Source organism: Balaenoptera borealis, assembly GCF_965194805.1.
Source record: "Balaenoptera borealis genome assembly, chromosome: 12".
Lineage (NCBI taxonomy): Eukaryota > Metazoa > Chordata > Mammalia > Artiodactyla > Balaenopteridae > Balaenoptera > Balaenoptera borealis.
In genome coordinates, this window is record NC_138869.1 from 4,691,245 (window position 1) to 4,717,634 (window position 26,390).

The 26,390-nt window shown below is 67.4% G+C and overlaps 1 protein-coding gene across 1 annotated transcript in view; it reads left to right on the plus strand.

The window, feature by feature from the left end:
- Positions 1-25,538, plus strand: part of PLXNA1 (plexin A1) — a 46,628-nt gene extending 21,090 nt beyond the window's left edge. Inside the window, exons 10-32 of the mRNA XM_082345177.1 lie at positions 2,070-2,270; positions 3,893-3,989; positions 4,071-4,264; positions 4,344-4,495; positions 4,573-4,693; positions 4,943-5,079; positions 6,314-6,481; positions 6,912-7,005; positions 7,172-7,411; positions 7,497-7,640; positions 7,847-8,081; positions 10,433-10,575; positions 11,784-12,040; positions 12,286-12,352; positions 17,366-17,512; positions 17,609-17,768; positions 18,393-18,496; positions 18,687-18,783; positions 19,090-19,280; positions 19,358-19,527; positions 20,764-20,976; positions 21,058-21,208; positions 22,365-25,538. Coding sequence (XP_082201303.1) covers positions 2,070-2,270; positions 3,893-3,989; positions 4,071-4,264; positions 4,344-4,495; positions 4,573-4,693; positions 4,943-5,079; positions 6,314-6,481; positions 6,912-7,005; positions 7,172-7,411; positions 7,497-7,640; positions 7,847-8,081; positions 10,433-10,575; positions 11,784-12,040; positions 12,286-12,352; positions 17,366-17,512; positions 17,609-17,768; positions 18,393-18,496; positions 18,687-18,783; positions 19,090-19,280; positions 19,358-19,527; positions 20,764-20,976; positions 21,058-21,208; positions 22,365-22,460 — 3,579 coding nt within the window. The 3' untranslated portion in view covers positions 22,461-25,538. The remainder of the gene's footprint in view (positions 1-2,069; positions 2,271-3,892; positions 3,990-4,070; positions 4,265-4,343; positions 4,496-4,572; positions 4,694-4,942; positions 5,080-6,313; positions 6,482-6,911; positions 7,006-7,171; positions 7,412-7,496; positions 7,641-7,846; positions 8,082-10,432; positions 10,576-11,783; positions 12,041-12,285; positions 12,353-17,365; positions 17,513-17,608; positions 17,769-18,392; positions 18,497-18,686; positions 18,784-19,089; positions 19,281-19,357; positions 19,528-20,763; positions 20,977-21,057; positions 21,209-22,364) is intronic.
- Positions 25,539-26,390: the final 852 nt, after the last annotated feature.

Consider the following 26,390-nt stretch of genomic DNA (forward strand, 5'->3'; position numbering starts at 1 on the left):
TCCACTCCCCGGTGACGATACACAGGACAAGACGGCAGTGGCGGGGGCGGGCCAAGAGCGGGCGGGGACATGCGGTGGGCAGGTGGGCTTCCCAGGTGTGCGGCCTGCTTGAGGAGCTGGCCCAGGGGTCCTTGGGGTGGGGTATGGGGTGGGGTAAGGGGTGGGGGCAGCAGGAAGCTGGGGGGCTGAGCCAGCTGGGGGTGGCAGCAGAATGGATGTGTGAGGTGGGGGCCTGGTCTTCACTGGCCGTCTCTGAGCTCTCTGCCCATCCGAACTGTTCCAGAGGAGCAGGCCGCCCGGCGGGGCACTCGGGGAGGGCTGGCATGGGCGTCGGCCGGGACAGGGAGAAGCAGGGGTAGACCCTGCTCGGGAGCTCGCCTGAGCCAGGCGGGGCTGGGGGGCTGGTGGGGGTCAAGGGGGGCTGTCTGGGGATGGACTTCACGGACGGTCCCTCCTCAGCCAATCCCAGGTTGCGTGGGGATGTTCCTAAGGAGTGTGACGTTGCCACAGTCCCCCCATCCCTGGTTCACGTCTGGTTCTCGGGGCGACCCCTCCCCAGCTCGTGCTCAGGCCGCAGGGCCCCAGTCCCAGCGTTTCCCTGCTTCCCGCCCGGGGTGGGACGGGGTCCCTGTGCTCCCGCGTCTGCCCGGTTGGCTTCGCCTGGGGGGGCCACCAGAGCATGGTGGGGACGGGGTGGCCCGGCAGGGGTCCCACGTGGAGCAGCCCTGGGAGGTGGCCTGCGCCCAGACCCGGCCTCCCCAGGATCAGGGTCGTGTGCTCCCCCGGCAACCTTGTCACCAGGAGGCTCTGGGCCTGAGGCCGGTGCCCCTGCGAGCGGAGTGGAGGTCAGTCTTCCAGACACGTCCCTGATGTGTGTGAGCGGAGGGGTTCTAGGTTAGGGGAACCTAACTTGAGTTATGAAAACGGAGTCGTGGTCCCTCATTCACTCATAGGCCCCGAATTCCTTGGACGGCGGAGCCTCTGCGTCCACGCTGCTTATCAGCTCCCGGCTGCCTCTGGCTCAGCCTGGTCTCAGGCCACTCAAGGGGGTTGGGGCCAGGCCCGATGGCGCCCGTCCATGGCTGGGGTCATGAGGTGCTGAGGCCCAGCCACAGGGAGGCTGTGGCCTGACGGGGGCGTGGAGCCTGCACCCCGAGACCCACAGGGGGACAGACAGCGGTGCTGGCCTCCCGGCAGCAGAGCTGGTGTCGGTGGAGAGGGAAGGTGTGAGGTCGAGGGACAGTGGGAGTGGGACCTGGTGGCCAGGACGAGCTGGGGCTGCTGAGGGATGTGGAGGGGCAGCGGGGGCGTCCCTGGGCTGGGGGCTGGCACGGGCGCCCTTTCAGGTGGCCACCGTGCACACCAGCAGCTCCCGCAGGGCTGCAGCCTGAGCCCCAAACGCAGCCCACATGCCGGTCAGTGCCCCGTGAGCAGGTGGCCGTCAGGGCAACCGCAGACCCGGCGGTCCGTAGTCAGCCTGCCAGCCCTGCCCTGCTAGCTGTGCCCCCCCCAGTGCCCCCAGGGGCCCCAGAAACCTCTGCAGAGCCGGCCCGTGGTGCCTCGGGAGCTGCATGGGGCGTGGGGATTGCAGTCTGTTTTCAGTGTCTCTATTTAAAGCACCTTTCGCGGGGTTCCCGCGGGCCGGCTCCTCCACGGTCGCCGCAGCCCTGCTGCAAGGGAAGCCAGGCCGTTGCATCAGTTAGTGTTGCTGAAACGCTGGTCCTGGGGGCCGGGCTGTTTTTCTGCTCGCTCTGGCTATTTTTACCTACTCCCCGGGCCCCCAGCTGAGAACTTGCTCCTGCTTCTGCCTCAGGGGCCTCTCGGCTGCTGCCAGATGGGGCCCCTCTGGTGGGGTCCTAGGACCCCGGGGCAGGGCACTCGGGCCCCCGGGGCAGGCCTGCCCAGGTCACAGTGTGCAGCCCGGAACCCGGGCCCGGCTGGCTGTCATCGACGTCCTCAGTCTGCCGGTGTGTAAAATGGGCGCGGGGCGCTTGTCTTGGAGGAGCTCGGGCTCCTCGCAGCCCGCCCGCCAGCCTCCACCCCGGCTCAGCTGAAGCCTTGTCCCCCAGGACTGCCCGCAGATCCTGCCCTCCACCCAGATCTACGTGCCGGTGGGTGTGGTGAAGCCCATCACCCTGGCCGCCCGGAACCTGCCGCAGCCGCAGTCGGGCCAGCGGGGCTATGAGTGCCTGTTCCACCTCCCGGGGGGCCCGGCCCGCGTCGCCGCCCTGCGCTTCAACAGCTCCAGCCTGCAGTGCCAGAACTCCTCGGTGGGTCCACTCGGCGCGGGCGGGGCCGCCAGGACCCCGAGCGCCGTGTTTCTGCTTTAGCAAAAGGGCTGCACGTAGTCAGGTCTGCCACGCCCTGTTCGGGGGGCACCTCGGGCTCCCAGGCCCTGCCAGCCTCTCAGCTGGGCCCGGGTGAGCAGGCTGCAGGAGCCACGCCAGCATTTGGAGGGAGCGTGTCTCAGACGTGGCTTTGCGTGCCGTCTTGGGGACCTGGGTGAGGGGGCTGGGGTTGAGGGCGTGGGGGCGTGTCCCTGGGGGCCAAGGTCAGGGTGACAGCACCGGCCCCTTGAAGGCGTCCTGTGTCCGGACACAGAAGCCGTGCGTGGTGGCCAGTGCGTTCCCACGACCCAGACGTGCCAATAGGCAGCCACCTTCGGAGCCTCAGATCTAACTCGTCCCACGGATTAGGGACGGTGGTCTTTGCAGGGCCAGAACCTCCTGGTGGGCGAGGGGAGAGGGCCAGTGGGTGGTCCTGAGGCCGGCTGTGTCTCGCTCCCCCGGCTCGCCCCGTGACTGCCAGCAGGCCTCGGTCTGCCCATCTGTTCAGGAGAGCAGTGGGCTTCCCGGGCTAGCCAAGGCCCTGAGTGGGGAGTGGGTACCTCTGGGCCGTTGGCAAGGCCCCCAGAACCCTGCGGAGGGGCATAAGGTCGGAGGTCAGGGTCCATTGCAGAGGTGGTGGACCCTTGGCCCACCAGCTCTGTCCTGGCAGGGGGGGCTGGGGTCCAGCGGTCAGCACAGTCTCCCAGCCCAGGTCGGCCACTCGGCCGGGCCCCAGGCTCCCCGAGCCTGCCTGCCTGTCCGGTCCTCCTGCCTCCTCTCGGCTCCACCCTCCACCTGCGTCTCGCTCCGGCTCCCCTGGCCTGGCTGCCTGCACCCTCTCCCTCCTTTCTACGCATCCCTGAGGCCAGCTGTCTCTCGGTTTCTCCCCCATCCCCGAGCCTGTCACCTCTGTCCCTGCACCCCCGCCCCCCCAGGCCCACATTTATCTTTCTTGCAGCTCTTGTGTGAAGGGAGAAGAGAGCGTCAGGGAGTTTGATAGGATCCAATTACGTTCCTGCAGATAAGACGATGATGAATCGCCCTGGGGTGGAGCGCAGGTCTTCAACTGCAGAAAGTGGGACACAGCTGGGCGTCCGGGGAGGGCTGAGTCCCTGAGCCTAGCCCAGCCTGGGGTTGGGGCTGCCAGGGCACAGGGGACACATGTCTCGCACCTCAGGGCAGTCCCGGAGGGGGGCTCGTTGAGCCCGTTTGGAGACGAAGCCGAGGTTCACAGAGCAACCCTGACATGTGTCCAAGGGGTGCGGGGAGTCCTGGTTTCCTGGCGGGGGCTCACCCTGGAGGCTGTGCCCCCGTAGCTGCTGGAGGTTGGGGGCCGTGGCTGTGCTTGTGCAGAGGGGGACCCGGGTGGGGCAGCAGACGCTTAGCCCCCTCCACAGGCGGGCAGCGCCGTGGGGAGTCTGCCTCCAGATTGGCCCCCAGACCCCGCCCTGCTGAGCCCGGGCCCCCAGCGGCCGGTCCCGCAGGTGGCCACGAGGGACACACAGGCCCTGAGGAGCGGCCCGGGCTCGGGCCGTGTGGCCTGACGGCTCCTCCTGCCGCCGCAGTACTCCTACGAGGGCAACGACGTCAGTGACCTGCCCGTGAACCTGTCCGTGGTGTGGAACGGCCACTTCGTCATCGACAACCCGCAGAACATCCAGGGTAAGCTGGGCGGGGCGGCTGGGTGGGGCGGCTGGGGGGCGGGGCCGAGGGTGGCCGCTGACGCCCACCCCCTCCCTGCAGCCCACCTGTACAAGTGCCCGGCCCTGCGGGAGAGCTGCGGTCTCTGCCTCAAGGCCGACCCTCGCTTCGAGTGCGGCTGGTGCGTGGCCGAGCGCCGCTGTTCCCTGCGCCCCCACTGCCCCGCGGACTCGCCCGCTGCCTGGATGCACGCCCGCCACGGCAGCAGCCGCTGCGCCGACCCCAAGGTCCTCAAGGTGGGCAGGGCTCCCGGGCCTGGGGGGCGTCGGGGGTGCTCCGAACGCCCGGCCCGCGTCCCAGCCTCTGCCTCCGCAGCTGTCCCCTGAGACGGGCCCGCGGCAGGGAGGCACGCGGCTCACCATCACGGGCGAGAACCTGGGGCTGCGCTTTGAGGACGTGCGGTTGGGCGTGCGCGTGGGCAAGGTGCTGTGCAGCCCCGTGGAGAGCGAGTACATCAGCGCTGAGCAGTGAGTGTGGCCGGCGGGGCGGGGGGAGCCGGCGGGGCCTGGTGCCCACAGCTGCTGAGGCCCCCCCGTGCCCGCAGGATCGTCTGCGAGATCGGGGACGCCAGCGCGGTGCGGGCCCACGACGCCCTGGTGGAGGTGTGCGTGCGGGACTGCTCCCCCCACTACCGCGCCCTGTCGCCCAAGCGCTTCACCTTTGTGGTAAGCCCGCCCGCCTGGCCCTCTGCTCCCGCCGCCACGGGGGCCCTGAGGGCTCGCTTGGGGGGCTGGCCCGGGCCACGGGCAGCCTCAAGTGATGGGCCCCCGCCCCCTCCCCCGTCGCCGCCAGGGCCCCCGTGCGCCGTGGGCCCCGCCTCTGGGCGACGTCTCACACCCAGTGAGCGCAGGCCTGGGCCTGGCTGGAGATGCGGGCGCTTCCCTGGAGCTCCAGCAGGTCCCTTCTCCCCCTAGACGCCGACCTTCTACCGAGTGAGTCCTGCCCGAGGGCCCCTTTCGGGGGGCACCTGGATCGGCATCGAGGGTAGCCACCTGAACGCAGGCAGCGACGTGGCTGTGTCTGTCGGCGGCCGGCCCTGCTCCTTCTCCTGGTACGGGGTGTGGACGGACGGGGAGCGGGGACCCCAGGCACAGGCTGCCTTCCCCTTGTGGTGGTTGGTTCAGATGGCTGGTGCCCCCTCCCATCGCCTGGGAAGCTGGAGGGCTGTGGAGAGCTGGGCTAGGGTGATCGCTATGGAAACCTAGAGGCGGAGAAGGTTACCATGGAGACGGGCAAGCTACCCCGGAGCGGGAGGGCAGGGTGGTGGGTGGGGCCTGGGTCTGAGGGGCGGGCACAGCCGCTCTGCCCTGGGTTTTGGGGGAGTCCCGTGAAACATGAGAAGCGCGTTTAGAAAAATTCTTAAGAGGGAGAAAGGAAAACTTATCAAAAGCCTGGAGCCCTGAAGTGGATAATTTTAGATTAGGGATGATAATGGAGCGGGCCTTTAAATATTTTCCTGCAGTAATTACCTGTCATCAGACTAATTATTGGTGTTTGCAGCCTGCTGTGCGCGGGCCTGGCGGCTGTGGTGAAGGCACTGAGGGGATGGGGCAGGTGCAGGCGGTGACCGGCGGCTGCCCTGGGGGGGGACCCAGCGCCCCCAGCCCCGCCAGCTCGTTTCACCCACTCACGGCCCAGGCCCACGATTAGCCTGTTTTCAGATCAGGGATGATGGGGGCGGGGGGGTACGTGTGTCGTGTGCGTCCCTCCAGCCCGCCCAGGACGTTGAAGCCGTGGGTCCCGCCCGTGGAGGAGCCCAGCCCGTGGAGGGGCCCTGCGGCTGCATCCTGCCCGCCCTCCCCGGGTGACTGATGGGGCCGCTGCACGGCTGCTCTGAGGCCCCGTGAGCCCTTTCCCGCCCGGCAGGCCTGCTCTCTGCACCCGTGGGCCAGGCTCTTGCAAGCTGGGGCGCGGGCAGGCTTGCCGGTTGACGCTGCCAAGGAGGCGGAGCCGGGGGTGGGGGCCACCTGGGCAGCGAGCTGGTGAGGCAGGACCCGCCCCCCTCAGCCGGGGAGGCAGCCACGCTGAGCCTAGGACGCCTCCCGCCCACGCAGGGCAGCGTCCGGGGAGAGGGCCAGGCTGCGGCCCAGGTAGGCACAGACAGCACCTGGCCCCTCGCAGGGGCTGACGGGGAAGGGGGCCCCGCCTGGAGACAGGCCCGTTGTGGCCTGTGCCACAGGTAGGCAGACGCAGCGGGCGGGCTGGTGACTCGCGCTCAGCCTGTTGGTGGTGGAGCCTGGGCGCTCGGTGGCGTTGGAGGTGAGCTCCAGCACCTGCGTCCTCAGGAGGAATTCCCGGGAGATCCGATGCCTGACGCCCCCCGGGCAGAGCCCCGGCAGTGCCCCCATCGTCATCAACATCAACCGCGCTCAGCTCACCAATCCCGAGGTCAAATACAACTACACCGAGGACCCCACCATCCTGAGGATTGACCCCGAGTGGAGCATCAACAGGTGGGAGCCCGCCCTGAACCCCCTGACCCCCATCCCAGGTTCCCTGAGCCCCCCGATCCCCTGCCTGCCCACTGAGTTCCCCCCGAACCCCGTCCCTCCCGCCCTGAACCCCACGACCCCCATCCCAGGTTCCCTGAGCCCCCCGATCCCCTTCCTGCCCATGGAGTCCCCCCCGAACCCCGTCCCGCCCGCCCTGAGTCCCACGCCCCTGTCCTGAGCCACCAAAGACCAGCACCAGGTGTGGGGCTCCTGCACCAGGCCCTCCGCTCCCCCTCCTGTGGTCCTGCCGCCAAACGTGGTGCTGAGAGACTAACCCGCTTGCTGTCTTGCAGCGAGCCAGGTGGTGTGTCTGGTATCTCCCATTTGTGCCGGGCCGGGGCAGAGGGCCCCGGAACTTCCACCCCTGATTTCCATCTCCCTCATCTTTTAGCGGAGGGACCCTCCTAACGGTCACGGGCACCAACCTGGCCACCGTCCGCGAACCCCGCATCCGGGCCAAGTACGGAGGCGTCGAGAGGGAGAACGTGAGTCCTCACTGGGCCCTGCCCCCCGCAGCTCCTGCCATCCCGGCTGCACTTGGAGGCCCTGGGAGGGGTGGGGGCCGTGTGCAGGCGTGGCCGCAGCCCCGCAGTGTCACAGCCTGGCTTTGCACGGGTCAGCCAGCCCGGTGTCCCTGTCTTGCGTCCCCAGAGCTGCCTAGTGTACAACGACACCACCATGGTGTGCCGGGCCCCGTCGGTGGACAACCCTGCCCGCAGCCCGCCCGAGCTGGGCGAGCGGCCCGACGAGCTGGGCTTTGTCATGGACGACGTCCGGGCCTTGCTGGTGCTCAACGCCTCGACCTTCGTCTACTACCCGGACCCCGTGCTGGAGCCGCTCAGCCCCACCGGCCTCCTGGAGCTGAAGCCCGGCTCGCCCCTCATCCTCAAGGTGGGCTGCTCGGTGGGGCGGGGCTCGTGTGGGGGCCGGCGCGGGGGGCCGGCGCAGCCCCCGCTCACCCCGTGCTGCCCCGCAGGGCCGCAACCTCCTGCCGCCAGCGCCCGGCAACTCTCGGCTCAACTACACGGTGCTCGTCGGCTCCACGCCCTGCGCCCTCACCGTGTCGGAGACGCAGCTGCTCTGCGAGTCGCCCAACCTCACCGGGCAGCACAAGGTCACGGTGCGTCCGCGTGTCCTGGCAGCTCCGGCCCGCTGGGCCCCATGTAGGGCAGCCCCTGCTCCGAGCAAGCCCCAGACTTGCCTCCCACCCAGAGGGAGCCCGTCCCTGGTGCCCCTGGCGGGCCCAGCGTCTGCCCCGGGTGCCGGCGCCCCCACCTCGCCGACCGTGCGGGGCGGGGGCGCCCCCTGAGTGGCCTGCACCCCCAGGTCCGGGCCGGCGGCTTCGAGTTCTCGCCGGGGGTGCTGCAGGTGTACTCGGACAGCCTGCTGACGCTGCCCGCCATCGTGGGCATCGGCGGGGGCGGGGGCCTCCTGCTGCTGGTCATCGTGGCCGTGCTCATCGCCTACAAGCGCAAGTCGCGGGACGCCGACCGCACCCTCAAGCGCCTGCAGCTCCAGATGGACAACCTGGAGTCCCGCGTGGCCCTCGAGTGCAAGGAAGGTGGGTGGGAGCCGCGGGGAGGCGTCCAGGGTCGGGGGGTGCTGGGGGTGCAGAGCTCGCTGACCTGGGCCTGCGCTGCCTGCCAGCTCCTCTCCCTTTACCACCTTCCGCACGGCCTTGCTGTGCCGGGCTCGGTCCGGGGGCTGGGCAGGGGCCTGACCGGGGGCAATCACGGGGTGTTGCTTGAAGCACAGGCTCTGCCCAGAGAGCCCCCTTTGCGTCCCAGCCTGTCCGTGGGACCCCGGGTGGGCACACGACGTTTCTGTGCCTCCGTCTCCTCCTCTGTGGAACGGACGTAGCACCAGGTGCGGGGACGCTGGGCCTGCCCGCTCCGGGTGGGGGGCCGTTTCCCCGGGGGATTGTGGGCCCTGCTCGTCCACGTGCTGGCACGGCTGGTTCCCTCCGGCGGCCGGTGGGGGGCACTGAGGCAGGGGCCCTGTCTTCAGCCGCCCTGTGCGCACCCAGACCCGGGCCTGGGCTGCCTCTGCTCTCGGGGCGCTCGCTCGGGGGTGTGTCTGTCTCGCCCTGGGGTGCACGTGACGCAAACCAGCTCAGGCCGCTTCGGCGGGGAGGCTTCGCCGGGGTCTGGGGCCCAGCCAGGCCCTCACTCCGTTCTCAGGAACCCCCTTCCTCTGCGGCTCCCCCTCCCCGTGGTGCTAGGACGGCCACAGGGGGCAGGCTCGGCGGCGTCCCCACACCTGGTCACATGCCCCCTTCCCCCAAGCCTGCTCCTCCGGGAGCTCCCGACCGAGAGGTGGGCCCCAAGGGCAGATGGGGGCGGCCCAGGGAGTGGGAAGGGCAGGGGCCGCGGGCGGCGTCGGAAATCTGAACGGTGGGCCGGTGGGTGGGTGGGAAGGGCCAGGATGGTGGCCTCCAGCTGGAATAGAGCTGTCCCTGGGGACCGATGTGTCCGGGAGACCAGCAGGCCCAAGGCTGGTGCCCGTGGAGCAGATGCTGCCGTAGCCGCCGGTGCTGAGCACTGGGGTCGCGGCTGCTGGGAGGCCAGCAGGTAGGCGCTGAGTGGTGGGTGCCCAGGCCGGGGCCGCGGGGGCCCTGGGGGTTCAGCTCCCGTGTGCCCGTGTGGGCTCCAGGCAGCAGCCTGTGCCTGTGCTGGCCTCTGTCGAGCCCGGCTGGCCTTTCGGGCTGGCATGAGATGGGCCTCAGGGCTGGGTGCCCCCAGCCAGCTGGAGGCGGGGGGGCTCCACTTGAGCCCCGGCTCACTTGTGCCTCTGGGAGTCCCGTCGGGGTCCAGGGCTGTCACGAGGGGTGAACAGAGCAGCGCGGGTGGCGCCTGGCGTGTCAGGTGCCGGGGTTGGGGAGGCCGTGAGTGTCCTGCAGGGTCCGCGAGTGAACGCTGGCAGCCCTGGGGCAGACGACAGGCGTCGTCCCGTTTGGGGACGAGGGCAGGGGGCTGGGCGGGGTCGGAAGCCCTGACTGGGGGGCCTCGTGCCTAACAGGCCTGGCTCTGGGTGGTCACTAATTCCACTGGCCTCGGGTGTCCGGTCTGCCCGGAACCCCGGCCCGTCCTGAGACAAAGGCCCGTGTCCCAGCGCCCCCTCGGTCCCTGGCAGACTGCCCCCCGAGGGGCTCCGGCACGTGTTGGGGGCTTGGGTGGGAGGCAGCGGCCTGGGCCTTCCTGGGACAAGGACAACCGTCTGCCCGTCCTGTCTGGACTGACCTGTGATGCCTGTATCTGGCAGCGTGTGTGCGGGCCCCCAGGGCCGGCCAGGTGGAGGTGGCCAGACTCCAGGCAGCAGTGCCGGGGGGGGGAAGGGCCGGCTCCCGTGAAACCTTCCTGGCATCCCCAGTGCCCCTCTGGCTCCTGACCAGACAGCGCATCCCTGGGCTGCCGCAGGGCTCACACCTCACGGCTCTGGAATGTCCTGAAAGCAGCGGAGCCGCCCTGAGCGGGCGGGCGTGTCAGGGGCCCCTGGCCTGAGCTGTGAGGGCTTTCTTGTTGGCGTGCAGGGCTCTGCCCCTTCCCAGCCAGCCTCATCCCCGCTCTTCCCCAGTGGCCGGAGCCAGGGGGCCACAGTTGCTCTGGCCCCTGCTGCCTGATCGGGACGTGGAGGCCCCTTTCAGCCCCATCCCGGCACCGCCTCTGCTCTCGTCTTGGTGAATTCTGCAGCAGTTCAGGGGCGGAGGGCTCAGCCTCTGTGTCAGGACTGGGGAAACCGAGGCACAGGAATTTCCTCAAGTTCACCCAGCTGGCGACTGGCAGAGCCAGGGGCTGGCCCGACCCTGAGTGTGTGTCGGGGGAGTGGGGGGTGCTGGGGGGCCCTGAGTGTGTGTGGGGGAGTGGGGGGTGCTGGGGGGCGGGGCAGCTGCCGTGACACCTCGTCTGGCCGCAGCCTTTGCGGAGCTGCAGACGGACATCCACGAGCTGACCAACGACCTGGACGGTGCTGGCATCCCGTTCCTTGACTACCGCACGTACGCCATGCGGGTCCTCTTCCCCGGCATCGAGGACCACCCGGTGCTCAAGGAGATGGAGGTGAGCTGCTGGCTGGGGTTCACCGCTGCCTCTGCCTGCGGGGGCTCCTTGGGTGCTGGGGCCGGGCTTGAGCCTGCCGGGAGGGGGGCCGGGTGTGGGGGGCCTCGCCCCAGCAAACCACTCTTAGCCTGGGCTCCCCAGGGCCCAGCTCTGTTTCGTTGGGCCCCTAGTCTACTGCATACCACCTGCAGCTCCTCCGGCCTGGCTCCTGGGTGGGCCCGGGTGCCAAGCTTCACTGGGCCGGGGGGCTGCTGCCATGCGGGCGCTTAGCCGGGCTCTGCGCGGCTGATGCGGCCCCCGAGCCTGCCGAGGGGAAGGCGCCTGGCACCCACGTCCTCCCGGGCTCCCCAGTAGCCGGCCAGGCGCCCGGGCCCCCCAGCTCGGAACGGGCAGGGGCTCAGCGAGTCTGCTCTGCTGTGCTCCCCGGGGGTGGGGGTGTGTGTCGCATCCTGCACCCCTCGGGTGTTGGGGAGCCAACCCCCTCCCGTGGCTGTGTTGGCGGGACATTCCCTCTCGAGCTGCACCTCAGCGGGCCTTCCTGTCGCGCTGGCTCGGGCCCAGGGCGCCCTGGGCTGCTCACTGCCTGCTTGTTTGCTGGGATGTCTGCCACGCTGGGGCTTCCCCATCCGCCATCGGGTGTCTCTCCCAGCGTTGCCGTCTGCCGTGCTGGTCCAACTGTTCTCTTAGCTGTGACTGTGTGTTCTACCTGGTACCTGTCACCTGTCTTGCCTGGGCTGGGAGCCCTTGTGTCATGCCATGACAAGCCTCGGGGCAGATAAGAGTGAGCAGGGCCCTGGAACCAGCCGTACCTGTCGTTCCATCCCCGCTTTCCCACCTCTGTGCTGTGTGGCCGCAACACGCTGCTCCCCTTTCTGCACTTGAGTGTCTTCCGTGAAGGGGGAGGGTGGTTTCTGCACTGGTGCTGGCTGTGAGGGACTGTGGACGGGCACTCCTGGTGCCCGCTGGACGAGCTGGGCCGCACAGAGGGTGGCTGGAGCAGGCCCTCCTTCTGCACCCGCACGCTGCTGTGCCCCGGGCCTCTGCCTGCTGCGGCTTCTCACGCAGCTGCCAGGCCACACGCATTCTGCTAGGACAGTTGCGGCTCAGGGACCCTCAGGGTGACCTGCCCTTTGTACCGGGCCTAGACGGCCCCTCAGCCAGCAGGGGCCGGTGCTCTCTGAGGTCTGAGCAGGCCCGCGGCCCCCCAGGTGCAGGCTAACGTGGAGAAGTCGCTGACACTGTTCGGGCAGCTGCTGACCAAGAAGCACTTCCTGCTGACCTTCATCCGTACGCTGGAGGCCCAGCGCAGCTTCTCCATGCGGGACCGCGGCAACGTGGCCTCGCTCGTCATGACGGCCCTGCAGGGCGAGATGGAGTATGCCACGGGCGTGCTCAAGCAGCTGCTGTCCGACCTCATCGAGAAGAACCTGGAAAGCAAGAACCACCCGAAGCTGCTGCTGCGGCGGTGAGTCTGCGCCCCGTGCCTGCCCCTGCGACAGCGTGCCCACCGGCGCAGCCCGGGCGCTGCTGCCGCAGTTCTGGGGACCCACCCCGGGACTGGCCTTGTCTGGGACCCCTCGGCGCAAGGCGACACCTGCTCTGAGGCCGAGGCCTGACCTCTGGCCCTGGGGAGGGTGGGGTGGCAGGGCGGTGGTGTGGGCGGGCCTGGCTATAGGACTGAGGCCGCCCCTGCGTGTGTTCTGTTCCCAGGACTGAGTCGGTGGCAGAGAAGATGCTGACCAACTGGTTCACCTTCCTTCTGTACAAATTCCTCAAGGTGGGTGGGCCCCAGGGGGCCCCGGCGGGGGTGGGGGGCCAGGGGCGGCTGGTGGGGCCTCAGCCGAGAGGCACGAAGGGGCCAGGGCCTCGGCGGGACCGCCCCCGGCTCGCGTCTGTCCTTTAGCTTCTTCCCTGCCCCTTGTGGAGGCTGTCCTGTCCTCACTCAGCCGCCGAGGCAGGGCTGGACGACCGGGTCTGACGTGGGTCCCGCAGCTGCATGTGGCTGAGCTGGGCTGTGCGTCCAGGCCCCGGTGGGGCTCGTGCAGTGCCTGTGGCCCAGACCTGAGGTCAGAGGGAGCACCCGGGCAGGGGCGTGTGTGTGTCCAGCAGCTGGCCCTGGGCCAGCCTGAGGAGGCGCCCGGGGGGGTGGGTCCTGTTGGCCCCGTTGTGAGGAGGCGGGCAGCTGCCTGGGCTTCCTCTGTCGTTGCCCAGACAATTCCTTCTCGGGCGGGAGAGCCCCTACCCCCAGACAGGCCTTGGGGAGCCAGACTGTCCTCGGACCGGTACAGCCAGCAGGCCGGCTAGACGTGGGTCCAGGTGGACTTTGTCAGGGCCGTGAGCAGCTAGATGGGCCGCCTGCATTTTAGAACTGGGAGGTCGTCAGACCCAGACGTCTGTCTGGCTTCCCTTGAAAAACCCGAAGGCTTGGCAGCCGGGCCCGGTCCTCGCACGGTGGCCCCTGCTTAGCGCTCCACGGTGGACGAGGGAGCGGGCCGTGGAGCCTCGTGACGCAGGCGGCCTGGGTCTGATCTCCGTGGCGGCCGTGTGGCTGTGCAGGCTCAGCTCCCGGCAGTGTCCCGAGCCGGGGATGGCGGGGGGCTTCCCGTCCTCCGTTCAGGATGCTGCGCCCAGCTGCCGCGGCTCAGAGTGCTCAGGACGGAGTCCTGGCTGGGCTGAGGGGCGCAGATGGGGAAGGGGGCGCGGTGTCCACGGGGGCGTGAGAGTGTGGATGGGGCGGTGAGATGAGAGCATGAGGAGGGGCAGGAGGTAGCCCGACGGGGACCCAAGGCCCTGAGGTGGGCGCGAGGTCCAGAGAGGAGGGTATCGGGCGGGGTGGGGCTCACCCAGTGGGTGGTGGCACAGCGACGCCCAGAGTACGACGACGTTGTCGTGCAGGACGGGTGGCAGTAACAGCCGTGCCTCTCCTGTAAAGCACACTGGTTTGCAGACCGCGTGACTTGGTCACGTGCTCATTAAGTCGTCTCTGCGGACCTGGGGGAGCGGGCTCAGAGAAGGCCTGCTTTGACGGCTCTGTCTGAGGACCCGGGCCGGGCACGTGGCCCGTGCAGGACGCAGCTGGCAGAGGCTGAGGGTGCCGTGGCATCGGGCATTGCCCACAGGACGGGTGGGAGAGTGGAAGGAGGGAGGGAGCCAGGCTTGGCCGAGGGAGCAGGACTGAGGGAAGCCTGGAGGGCAGGGCAGGGTGTTGGGAGCCCGCGGCGGAGCTGCCCCCGGCACCCGTCGTCCCCGGCGGGTTCCCGGCCGAGAGGCTGAGTGGGGTCAGGTGCACACACTCTCGCTGCAGACCAGGAAACGCCAGGCAGGGACGCGGCGTGGCTGGACTGCTGCCCACACGGCTCCAGGAGGGGACCTGGCACTGGCCGCTGGGTTCCCTGTGCCACGGGCTGAGCGTGTACGTGTGTTAGACAGACTTTACACTTTAGAGCAGGTTTATGTTTACGGCAAAGTCGAGCGGAAGGTGCAGAGATTTCCCAAATATCATCTGCCCCCCCCCTCCACGCCCCCCACCAGCGTGGTCCATTTGTCACAGTTGGTGACTCTATACCAACATCAGCATCACACAGAGTCTGTGGTTGGCCCTGGGGCTCACCTGGGTGGTGTGTGTTCTGTGGGTTTGGACAAGTGTGTAACGGCACGTTTCCATCATGGTGTCGTACAGGTCGTTGTCACTGCCCTACAAACCCTCTGTGCTCTACCTGTTCGTCCCTCCTCCCCCCAACCCCTGGCAACCACTGATCTTTCCACTGCCTCCATGGTTTTGCCGTTTTCAGAATGTCCTACGGTCGGGATCGTGCAGGGTGTAGCCTTTTCGGATTGGTTTCTTTCACCTGGTAGCGCGCGGTTAAGGTTCCCCCAAGCCTCCTCCTGGTTTGGTAGCGCCTTTCTTTTTAGCAGCCCACAAGCCAGTTTTCAACAACGCAGATCCTTTTCATTCCTCGCTCTCTTTAGGAAAAAAAGTTAACTAGCGAGGTAATCCATGCTCTCTGTAGTGCCCCTAAACGGCAGAGCTGAGCCCCCCACCCCAAGTTCTGGAGGTAACGACCATCTGTTTGGGTGTGTGTCCCCAGGCTGGTTTCTGCACTGAAGCAAATATCTCTAAACAGACTGTGCTTGTGATGGTGAGAAGAAGTCCTAGTGTCGTACGTTTTCCTCAGTGTGGGGTTTTTCCTCTTTGGTGCCGTGCATTTTGCACTGTACCGGGCATCCCCCGCTGTGGCCATCTTTGCAAGTCAGGACAGAGACAGGTGTCCCATTCTTTTTAACAGCTGTATAATGTTCCTTAATACGGGCATTCAGGGGAGCTTGATCTTTCCCCGGACAGTCCTGCAGCTGGCATCCTGACCTGGGGACCTTTGCTTGCCATGTCAAAGCTCAGGTGGGTTTCAGAAGAGTGATGGTGATCAGGCTTATTTTTCGTCTGAATACGCGCTGCCAGGTTGTCGTGCGAGAGAGGCTGCCCCTGTTCATCGTTCTGAGTCTTACCTGCCCAAGCCGTGGACAGGACCTGCCCCCACTGGCCTTTCCATTCTTGCAGACTGCTTGGTGTGTTAGCAGCTGTTTCTTTAATAAGTTGTCACCTTTCGTTTGTCTGATCAACCACTTTTATTTTTATCTTGACTTGTATGTTTTTATCTTGTGCGTGTTTTGGGGGTGGTTATTTCTTTTGGAAGATTAAGAGAATTTTTTTAAGTCTTTGTTGAATTTGTTACAGAATTGTTTCTGTTTTATGTTTTGGTTTTTTGGCCTTGAGGCATGTGGGATCTTAGCTCCCCGACCAGGGATCGAACCCGCACCCCCTGCATTGGAAGGTGAAGTCTTAGCTAATGGACCGCCACGGAAGTCCCAAGAGAATTTTTTAACTTTTCTGTCATTTACAGCTCCTGTGTTATGCTGAGGAATGTTTTCTGTTAGTATATGGTGTGAGGCAGGGATCTCACTTGATTTTCTTTCCCAAGTGGAGAAGGGCTTGTTCTAACATTTATCAAACAGCCTGTACTTGTCTCATCTTTGCGCTTGGAGATTCACTGGCGGTTTCTGCACATTTCTTCCGGCTGGGCCTGAGACACCGAGGTGGTCCTCCTCCTCCCTGTGCAGGAAATGGGCCCAGCAGGGAAGGGCTGGGTTCTGGGCCTTCCCGTCTCCGAGCCTCTCTGCTCCTTGGTTCCTGCTTCCCGGCATCTGGGCGGGCCCGAGGGAGTGGGTCAGAGCCTGCCATCCAGGCCGAGCGTGAACAGCCTGCTCAGCCTGCCTGTTCTGTAAGGACACGTGGCTTTTAAGGACCAGCTGCTTTAGCGGTAGATTGTCTGGGTTCGAATCCTGGCTTCTTGTGATTTGCTGTGTAACCTCACCCTCTGACCTCCTAAGGTGCCCCTTTTCTTCCGAGAGGAGCAAGTCTCGTGGCGTCTGCAGGGAGAGGCAGCTGTTAGTGGCTGTGCCTCTGTCCTAGCTGATGTAACGCAGCCAAGTTTGCAGATGAAACGATTTCAGAGGTGGGCATGTTGCTGGAGGGTCTCGGGATGACCTGTGCTCACTGCCGCTCCTTGGCAGCTGTCTCTTTAATTACCGCAGAGGCTAACGAGCTGCCTGGAGCATCTGGTTCTGGGCAGGGCCGCTCTTGGTGGGCCAGGGAGCAGGCCGGCAGCTGCCTGCTTGGGCCACACTCACTCCCGAGCTCCGTGGGGGGGGGGGGCCGAGACGAGAGGGGCCTGTGTCCGGCTGAGGTGGGGACTCAGCCGTGCAGGGCACGCAGCAGCTCGGTCACTGCAGTTGGGGCAGCCCTCCGGGGGTCAGGACGGGAGCCCTCCTTCCACAGCTGTTTGTTAACGGTGTTTGTTGTCCAGCAGCATCTGTAGAGCCCCCCACGCGCCCGCTCCGTGCTGGGCACTGGGGAGGTAGCGGGAGGGGCCAGGCACGCCCTGGCCTGCAGGCAGCTTCTACTCCAGAGGGGAAACGGCAGGGAAGCAGACAAGACCATTTAAGAGGGCTGGCTCTGTGTGATGGCAGTGAGGGCCAGGGGGCTCGGCCCAGGGCCCGGGAGAGCCTTTCTGACAAAGGGACGTCGGGTAGGGTCTGGGAGGGGCAGTGAAGACCTGAGGGGGAGAGTTCTCGTTGTAGGGGGAGCAGGTGCAAAGGCCCTGAGGTGGGGACGCGCCCAGTGGCTGCAGTGGGGGTGGGGGGCGGCATGTGGTCAGAGATGGGCAGCGCAGACCTTCCCCGAGTGCCCGGACAGCCGCCCTGCCAGCCTCCTGCCCTGGGTCAGTGCGTCTGCACCTGTGATTGCGTCGGCCACGTGCTCTGGAGGGAGGAGCGGCCCTCTCCTGCAGGCGGGTCCTGGCTGAGGGGGCCCCCCCATCTGATAGATGGTGGTCACACCCGTTGTGGTCCCCTGGGCCCTGGGGGCGGCACCGGGGCCTGCGCCTCATCCACATGCAGCACTGGCTGCTTTGGGCAGTGAGTGGCGCCGGGGCAGTGGTCCTACCGAGGCCTGAACCGGGCGAGGCTTCAGGCGGGGTTGACTGGCCTTGGTCCTCCCCGCTTGGTCCCTTTGCTGAGGTTTTTTTCTGGGATTTTCATGCCCATCTCCGTGGGGGGATGGTCTGCCATGAAGTGGTTTTCACGGTCTTCCTTGGACTTTGGAACCAAGGTTCTCAAATTTGGCCATGTTGCCCTTTCTCCGTGCGGGGGCCGGTGTAGATGCTGGGGCCCAGGGCAGTGGCTGGGACGCAGCCCGGGGGTCCTGCACGGCCTGATGCCGCCCACCCGCCCCCAGGAGTGCGCCGGAGAGCCGCTCTTCATGCTCTACTGCGCCATCAAGCAGCAGATGGAGAAGGGCCCCATCGACGCCATCACGGGCGAGGCGCGCTACTCCCTGAGCGAGGACAAGCTCATCCGCCAGCAGATCGACTACAAGACGCTGGTGAGCGCCGCCCGCCCTGCCCCGCCCCGCCCCGCCCCGCCCCTCCCGCCCGCCAGGGAGGAGGAGGGGGCTGACGCCCTGCCCGCCCACCTGCAGACCCTGAACTGCGTGAACCCTGAGAACGAGAACGCGCCCGAGGTGCCGGTGAAGGGGCTGAACTGCGACACGGTGACGCAGGTCAAGGAGAAGCTGCTGGACGCCGTGTACAAGGGCGTGCCCTACTCCCAGCGGCCCAAGGCCGGGGACATGGACCTGGGTGAGCCCGGCAGGGGCTCTGTCGCGTCGTCCCAGCACCGGGCGCTGGCCCGGAGGGTTGGAGGGAAGGGGTGTGTGACCCAGGCTGGGTCTGTCGGCTGCTCCCCGGGGTGGTGGAAGCAGGGTGGCACTGAGAGGGCTGCACCCCTGCCGGTGGGGGCAGGGGTGGGGTCCCCGTGTGCTCTAGGAAGCAGGTGGGCCCTTGGAGCTGGGGGCTCTCGAGATGGCTCACGAGCGGGGCGTGGGCAGGGGCACCTGCTAAGTAGGAAGGGCCAGGGGAGCAGAGCCGGGCTGGACCGGTCTGGTCCCTTGGTGGATGAGGCTGGGGCCGCGATGGAGGGAGGCCTTGAGTGCCAGGCTAGGAGGCCGGCCTGGAGCTCTGGAAGGTGGGCACACCACGTGGGGCTGGGCTGCCCAACGTTGGGCAGGCGGGGGCCTGCCAGAGGGGCTGGGCAGCAGCAGGGGTGTGGGGCTTCTGCTCTGGCCTGGGCCTGTCCCTCCGCTGCCCGGCCTTCACTCAGGGCCCCTGGGACCCTGCCCTCTGGGCCTGTCCAGATGGAGGGAGCAAGCAGCGGGGCAGCACCTGCCGGCCGCCCTGCCCCTCCAGCGCTCCCCTCCTCCTCAGAGTGGCGCCAGGGCCGCATGGCCCGCATCATCCTGCAGGATGAGGACGTCACCACCAAGATCGATAACGACTGGAAGAGGCTGAACACGCTGGCGCACTACCAGGTGACCCCCGACCTGCGGCCACGGCTCGCGCCCCTCTTCCCACGACGGGGCGCAGGGGTGGGGGCCAAGCTGCAGGAGGAGAGGGCACGGTCACACGTGGGGTCGCCCAGGGTTGGGGGGGAGGCTGAGGCCCAGGTGAGAGACCGGCCGCGGGTGGTGGGTCATGCGTCACCCGGCCCCCTGCCTGTAGGTGACGGATGGGTCCTTGGTGGCCCTGGTGCCCAAGCAGACGTCCGCCTACAATATCTCCAACTCGTCCACCTTCACCAAGTCCCTCAGCAGATACGGTGAGGGCCGGCGGGGCAGAGGGCCAGCGGGGGCAGAGGGCCGGCGGGGGCAACGGGCAGACCACTGACCTGGGCAGAACGCCTCTCTGGGCGCCGCTGTGGCAGCCTGGGACGGCTCGGTTCCAGCCTGTCCCGGGGACACTCGGCCTTTCCCCGGGCAGCACCGTCCCCAGAAACCCAGGGAGGTAGGGGCGGACGACCCCAGCTTTCAGAGGGGGAAAGTGAGGCTCACACAGGGGAGCTGCCTGCCCAGGGCGCCGGGCGGGCGGGGGCGGGACGCAGCAGCTGACGGCGCCGTGCCCGCAGAGAGCATGCTGCGCACCGCCAGCAGCCCCGACAGCCTGCGCTCGCGCACGCCCATGATCACGCCCGACCTGGAGAGCGGCACCAAGCTGTGGCACCTGGTCAAGAACCACGACCACCTGGACCAGCGCGAGGGCGACCGCGGCAGCAAGATGGTTTCCGAGATCTACCTGACGCGGCTGCTGGCCACCAAGGTGGGTGGAGGGAGGGGGCCTGGGCGGGTCACACGGGGCCGGGGCAGCCCCTGGAGCTGCGCCCTGCCCCCCCACAGGGCACGCTGCAGAAGTTCGTGGACGACCTCTTCGAGACCATCTTCAGCACGGCGCACCGGGGCTCGGCCTTGCCGCTGGCCATCAAGTACATGTTCGACTTCCTGGACGAGCAGGCCGACCAGCACCAGATCCACGACGCAGACGTGCGCCACACCTGGAAGAGCAACTGGTACTGGCCTGGGGCGGGGGCGGGGCGGGGCCGAGGTCCCCGCCGGAGCAGGAAGCCTGGGACCTGGGGGCAGCCCGGCTAGGCTGGGGGCTGCAGTGCCGGGAGGCCGGCCCCGTCCACTGCCCCGGGCTGCGGCTGGTCCCTCTCCGTGGGGGCCTCTCTGACTCAGCCATCGGGGGCATCCGCTGACCCACTTGTGGGGCCCCCTCAGATGTGGGTGGCCGGGGTGTGTGTGTGCACACGCGTATCCGTGCGCGTCTCTGTGCGTGCACGGCTGCGTGCAGGTGCGTAGGCTTCTGCGTGAGAAACGGGCTCAGTGGGACAGAGGCCCATCCCACGCTGGCTACAGCGATGCGGGTGGCAGTGAGACCAAACAGTCCTGGGGCCCTCAGTCCTGTCGCCCCCTCACTGCCGGTCTGGCTTTTGCCTCCGGAGCTGACCGGGCCCCTCGGCAGGGTCTGTCTGGTCCTCACAAGCTGTGTGCCTCCGGCCTCCTCCTCCCCGTGCCCCGACCCCCCGCGCACTGCTGTTCCGCACGCCTGGGAAGCAGCCCGGGTCCTCTCCAAGCGAGCCCACCCTGGGCCTCCAGCTCCACCCGTGCCGCCCACAGCCCCTGAGGGGGTCCACCGGCCACCAAGGGGAGGCAGTGTAGATCAGGCCCGTCCAGGGGACCTTTCTGGCAGGATGGAAAGTTCTAGGTTCGTGCCATCCACGTGGCCACGTGTGACTAGGAATATGTGACATAACTGGTGCAGCCGAGAACCTGAATCTTTAGCTTTCTGATTTAAGTTTAAACAGCGACACGTGGCTAGAGGCTGTTGATAGTCCAGCTGATGGCTGCAGTAGAGGTGGCCTTTGGGGTTGGGGTCAGCTGTAGTGGGGCTGCGTCTTCTGGACCCTTTCCTGGTCTTGTTACCGAGACTCACGGGGAGCCGGCCCGGCCGTGAGCAAGCACGCAGGCCTGGAGGACTGCAGCCGGGCACAGTGGGTGCCCAAGGGCGAGAGAGCCTGTGGCTGTGCGCACCCTCCCCTGGGACCGTGGGGGAGGGGCTGGCCAGCAGGAGCAGCCCTCGCTCACGGCCCGGCTCTCTGGGCGTGTCTCCCCGGCTGCGTGGAAATGCATGGTCACCGTGAAGGCCAGAGCCGGGAGGATGGTGAGGCCACAGGTCAGCCGCTTCTCCCCGCCGGCCCGAGGGCTGCCGAGGCCCGTCTGACCGTGCGCCCGCCTGCCCGCAGCCTGCCCCTGCGCTTCTGGGTGAACGTGATCAAGAACCCGCAGTTCGTATTCGACATCCACAAGAGCAGCATCACGGACGCCTGCCTGTCGGTGGTGGCCCAGACCTTCATGGACTCCTGCTCCACATCTGAGCACAAGCTGGGCAAGGACTCGCCTTCCAACAAGCTGCTCTACGCCAAGGACATCCCCAACTACAAGAGCTGGGTGGAGAGGTGGGGGCACGGGCCCAGGGCCGGGCGGGGGAGGGGCCGGGACCCAGCTCACATGCCCGCCCGCCCGCCCGCCCGCCGCAGGTACTACGCAGACATCGCCAAGATGCCCGCCATCAGCGACCAGGACATGAGCGCGTACCTGGCTGAGCAGTCGCGGCTGCACCTGAGCCAGTTCAACAGCATGAGCGCCCTGCACGAGATCTACTCCTACATCAGCAAGTACAAGGATGAGGTAAGCTCGCCAGCCTCGCCGAGCAGGCTCCTGCCCCAGCCCGGGCTGCCTGATGGGTCTGGGCACGTCTCCAGGGCAGGGCACGGGCCATCCTCGACCCTCGGCGCCCGATCTGCTTCTGGAGCCAGGCGTGCGCAGAGCTGGGCCTCCCTGAGACGTCGGGACGGACGACTGGCTTGTGGGCTGCACTGGAGGACGGACAGAGCCCAGGGCCGGAGGGGCAAGGCGGGCGCGGCCAGAGCCCAGGCCCTGAGGCCAGAGCGGGCCGGGCTGCAGAGGCCGCGAGGCTGAATGGGAGCGTCCTGGGAGGGCAGGGGGAGGCGGGGCCGTCGCTGGGTGCGCAGGCTGCAGGGTCTTGGGCTGCTCCCGAGGGAGACAGCCTTTGGGGTTCAGAGACGGAGCCTGACTGCCAGGGGCGGGGGGCGGGGGAGCAGGGGCTGCGGCCGGGCTGCCCGTCTGCAGGGGCCACGTCGGGAGCCCCAGGGCTCAGGCGCCAGCTCTGACTTCTGTGCGGGTTTGAGAGGACGGGGCCGTGAGCGCGGGACACCGGGCTGCAGGTCAGAGCATGGGGGCTTGCAGCTGAGCAGGAGGCCCTTCAGCTGAGACGGGGGAGGTGGCCCCGGGGGGGGGGGCGCCCAGAGCAGGGAAGGGGGTGGCCGAGCCCCGGGGCCGACGGGCAGAGGCCACAGGGCAGGGCGTGGAAGCAGGGCCGCGGAGGACGAGCCGTGACCTGGGGGTGGCGGGCTGCGGTTCTTCCCGAGGGGCTGTGCTGTGAGGGGTGCAGAGACGTGGGGCGATGGGGCTGTGGAGGGAGCCGGCAGCACGGCCACGTGCTGGGGGCTGACTGGCCGCCGCGGGAGACTGGGGTGTGAGCACAGAGCCCAGCAGGCCCCGCGGGTGCACGGGGCGGGCCCTGGTGCTCGGGGACCTGGAGGGCTGGCGGGGACCTGAGCCCTGTTCGGGTGGTTTTGGGGGATGAGGGGCGGATGGAGACCCCAGGGACGCGGGGTCTGGGGGTCCCGGCTCCAGGCCCAGGTCCCTCAGCTGCGAGTGGGAGGGACACAGTGGCCTCAGCCTGGAGCCCACTCTGGACACAGCCGCTGTGTGCGACCCCGAGCCCCGGACAGGCCTGATGCCCCCCGTCCCACCTCCGCAGATCCTGACGGCCCTGGAGAAGGACGAGCAGGCACGGCGGCAGCGGCTCCGGAGCAAGTTGGAGCAGGTGGTGGACACCATGGCCCTGAGCAGCTGAGCCGTCGCCCACGGCTGCCTGGCCAGCAGGAGAGTGAGAGGGCCCTCGGGGGCGGTCCCTGTGCAGCGGCCAGAGCTGGGAGGTCCACGGAGGCAGCCTCGCCCCAGCCATGCCAGGTGCCCTGCGCCGCGGGCCGGGTGTGCAGTCCTGGTCCCCCTCGCCGCCCCTGTCCCCTTCCCGCCTGCGGGGGTCCCGGCTCTTCATTGGTGTGGGTGAGATGGTGCCTGCAGCACCCTCCACGCCCAGAGCTGCTCGCCGTGGGGCTGGGGAGCCCAGGTGTGGCTGGGGGCCTTCTCAGGACAGTGGGTGACTGCTGAGGCCCCCGGGGTGAGGCAGGAGTCCTCCTGTAGGGAGAGGTTGGGCTGCCGAGGCCAGGAGGGCCAGGCCCAGGGGCTGGGAGGGGGTCAGCTGTGCCCGGCTCCCTAGGCAGAGTCTGAGGGCTGGGGCGTGGCTGGCGGCTGGGCGGGGAGACTGAATGCTCAGGGCCCAGCCACGGTGAGCTGAAGTCGGTCCAGGCGTCACCACCCACCTGCCACGTGCCGGCAACCCTACACTCACCAGTGCACCGCCGCTGCCATCCTCCGATTCACCGCGTGCTCTCCGCGGCCGAGGCCAGAGCGCCACGTCGACCTCGCCCAGAGAGAGGCCCCCGGCTCCCTCCCATGGAGGGGCTGCAGGACGGCTCCACGCAGGGCCCAAGTGACTTCCAGAAGGACTCGGATCCCATTCCGTCCTCAGGGCTGTGCCTCTGGGAGCCGCTGGGGCCTGGGGCTCCGGGTCATGCGTGCACGTTCCCCTTATTTATTCCCCCCACCGCGCCCGCCCCCATCCCGGGCTGAGCTCTCGGCTGTGGAGGTCCCGGGAGCAGCCCCGAGCACCCTCCTCCCCCCTCCCTGGCCCCGACCCGCCTTCCAGCGGCGTCAGTCTGGCCCCTCAGCAGCGTGCTGGCCCCTCGGAGCGGGGGGACATCTGGGGGCTGTTGCTCGTCTTTTAGGGGAGCAAGGGGGTCCTACTGTGCTCTGCTTGGGCAGCGGGGCCGTGGGGGCCTCGGACCACACCCACTGGCCTGGCCAGGAGCAGGACGCGGTGACCAGGGGGCCTACAGAGCCGGTCTGCCCGTCCTGCTCTCAGCGAGCAAAAGAACACGTTTTTAATTAAAAAATCTGTACATATATATCCATATATATATATATATATATATATATATATATATATATATATATATATATATATATATATATATATATGTGTGGCTCTAGCCTGTCTCCAGCCCCAGTGGGGTCCTGTACAGTTACCCGGAGGAGGAGGAATTTTACACTTTAGAATAAGAGAATTAAGGTAGCGGGAAAGCAATACCAAATGGTCGTGGAGAAAGTGGCCAGAGCTTCCCCGCTGGAGCACCCCCGAGGCCTCCGCCCTCGACCTGCAGGTCGTCCTGTTTTCGTTTTGACGTGAGAAGGAGAGGACTTCTCGGGCCGAGAGCTTCCCGGACGCGGGCCGTGGATTCCTGCATGACTGTGCTAGCGTTTAGTCTGACTTGATCTTTTTAAAACTGCAAGTGTTGAATACTAGAGGTTGTTAGGCCTTTTTTTCATGTTTTTTAATTAATCAGTCACTTGTGAAGGCAGTGGCCTGTCCCCTTTTCAATTCACTTTTTCGACGGTACTACAGATTCCCGCGGACTTTCAGGGACAGCTAGCTGTGGCCGGCCCCGCGCCCCCGGCCGCCCGTCTTGGGTCCCCCCCAAGCAGCGTGAGCCAGACCGCACACCACCATCAGCCAAGGAGCTGCTCCCTCGCGGGAGGAGGGGTGAAACCCGCCACCTCCTGACTCAGGGAGCTCCTGGAACCGGGGTGAAGGGGTCCCTGGGCCCCGTGGGCACTGAGCAAGGCTCGGGCCCCCCATGCGGTGGGTGTCCAGCAGGAGCTCAGGCCGGGCGGGCGCCGGCCGGGGCCGGGTTCCGTCCGGGTTCCGTCCGGGTGCGGGTCTCGCTCCCCCCGAGTCTTCCCTGAAGCTGCTTCTGATCGAAGCCCCCGTTCTTCCAGCCCCGCTCGGGTCAGGGGGCTCCTCGGCCGCTGCGCCGCCGTCTTCAGAATCCAGTCCCAGCCCCCGTTCCTCGGGCCTCCCCGGCCCCGTGCTTGCCCCGCGGGCGGCGGGCTGGGCGGTGGTGACGCAGGAGGGGAGCCGGCCCTGCAGGCGCGAGGCCTCGTGGAGCGCGTGCGTGGGTCAGGTGCAAGCACTTTAGCGCCGTCTGTTTACACACGAGCCGATCGCTGACCTACGCCTGCAGTCCAGTCCGCAGCACGGCCGCCCCTTCCTCTCCCGGGGCTGGAGTCAGGCCAAGTCCTCCTCCTCACTCGTCTCCACGGTCCTGCTGGCCCTACTGCGCCTTCGGCACTGGGCCCAGGCGCCCGCCGTCACCTCCCCGTCCTCCTGCCGGGCACTCGGACCCCAAGCTCCGGCTCTGGCCTGAGGGTGGCCGGAGTGTGGTGTGGGAGCGCTGCTCCGCGCAGGTGGGCGGCCCCCAAGGCCCCTCTGCAGCCCCAGGGCCGGGGGTCTGGGCCGTGGTGTGGGGCGGTGTGCCGGGATGCCTGCCGCCCCGGGCCCCCTCCCGCCCTCGCCCGCACGCGTCTCAGGAGCGCCAGGGACGGCTCGGCCTCGGTCGGGAGGCTGGCGTCTCTATATACCTCGAGCTTGCCCGCACTCCCCGACCCGGGCCCCAGGCCCACGGGAGAGGTCCCCCCGCCCTCCCCGCTTTGCCCCTGCTGAGCGAGCCCCGCCAGTGCTGGAGCTGAGGGCTCACGCCGTTGGTGCTACACAAGCTAGAATAGATATATTTAGAGAGAGAGATATTTTTAAGACGAAGCCCACGATTAGCTGTCCTTTGACGCCGCAAACCCCCACCCAAAAGAAGAGCGATCGCTCGGCAGCCTGAGCGGCCCCTCTGCCGCCGCCTCTCCCGGGGGCGGTGTGGCTCGCAGGCTGTGTAAATACACGGCCATTTCCTATTTTACTGTCTCAGATTTAGTACTTGTAAATACACACACATTAAGGAGAGAATAAACATTTTTGCTAAAACTCGCGGCTCTGGGTTCTCCTTACTCAGCGGTGGGGTGGGGGTGGGGTGCTGGGTTGGGGCCACGCGGCCCGCAGAACTGCAGGCACATCCTGTGCTCCCCCCTGGGAGCAGCGTTGCCCGAGATGCCGGGACTCCTGCCCTCAGGGCGTGGCCAGTGCAGCAGGGCCTCCCCAGAACCACAGGTGCAGATCCTCCGCCAGCTGTGTTTCGGGGGGCTGGGCATCACAGAGCTCCTGTGCTCTGGGCCCCCGGGCCACCGGGGAACCGTCAGCTGAGACTGAAAACACAGGGTCCGAGCCCCACCCAGGGGGTCCTGTTGACCTGGGCCCACGCAGTGTGTTCTCAGGTCCCCTGGGTGTTCTGCCTCGGCTCAGAGCAGTTGGTCCCTGGAGACCCTGTTAAAGTCCAGAGGGGCTGGGGAAGCCTGGACATTGGCCTGGGACCCCACACTGAGCAGCAGCGTTGGAGCTGCACGTGCCAGATTTTCTCAGCCAGGAGCACCCCACTGGGAGCCTTGCAGCGGAGGGGCCCAGTTTGGGCAATGCTGGCCCTCCCAGCACAGGCCCATCGATCCATCCCATGAAGGTTTTGGCAGGTGGTTTCCTGCCCTGACGGAGAAGGTGTCGGTGCAGCCTCTCCCAGGGTGTGGCTCTGGGCAGCACCCCATCTGTCCCTGGGCTGTTTCCTCCAGGGCCCAAAAGGGACAGCCATTCCTGCCCCGGGGGGCGTGGGTATCAGAGGTGACAACCGGGAGAGGCAGGCCTGGGTCTGGACGGGATGAGCGTGATGGATCCCAAAGGGCGACCTGCACGTCTGCCTGTGCCTGATCTGCAGGCGGACGCAAGCAGCTA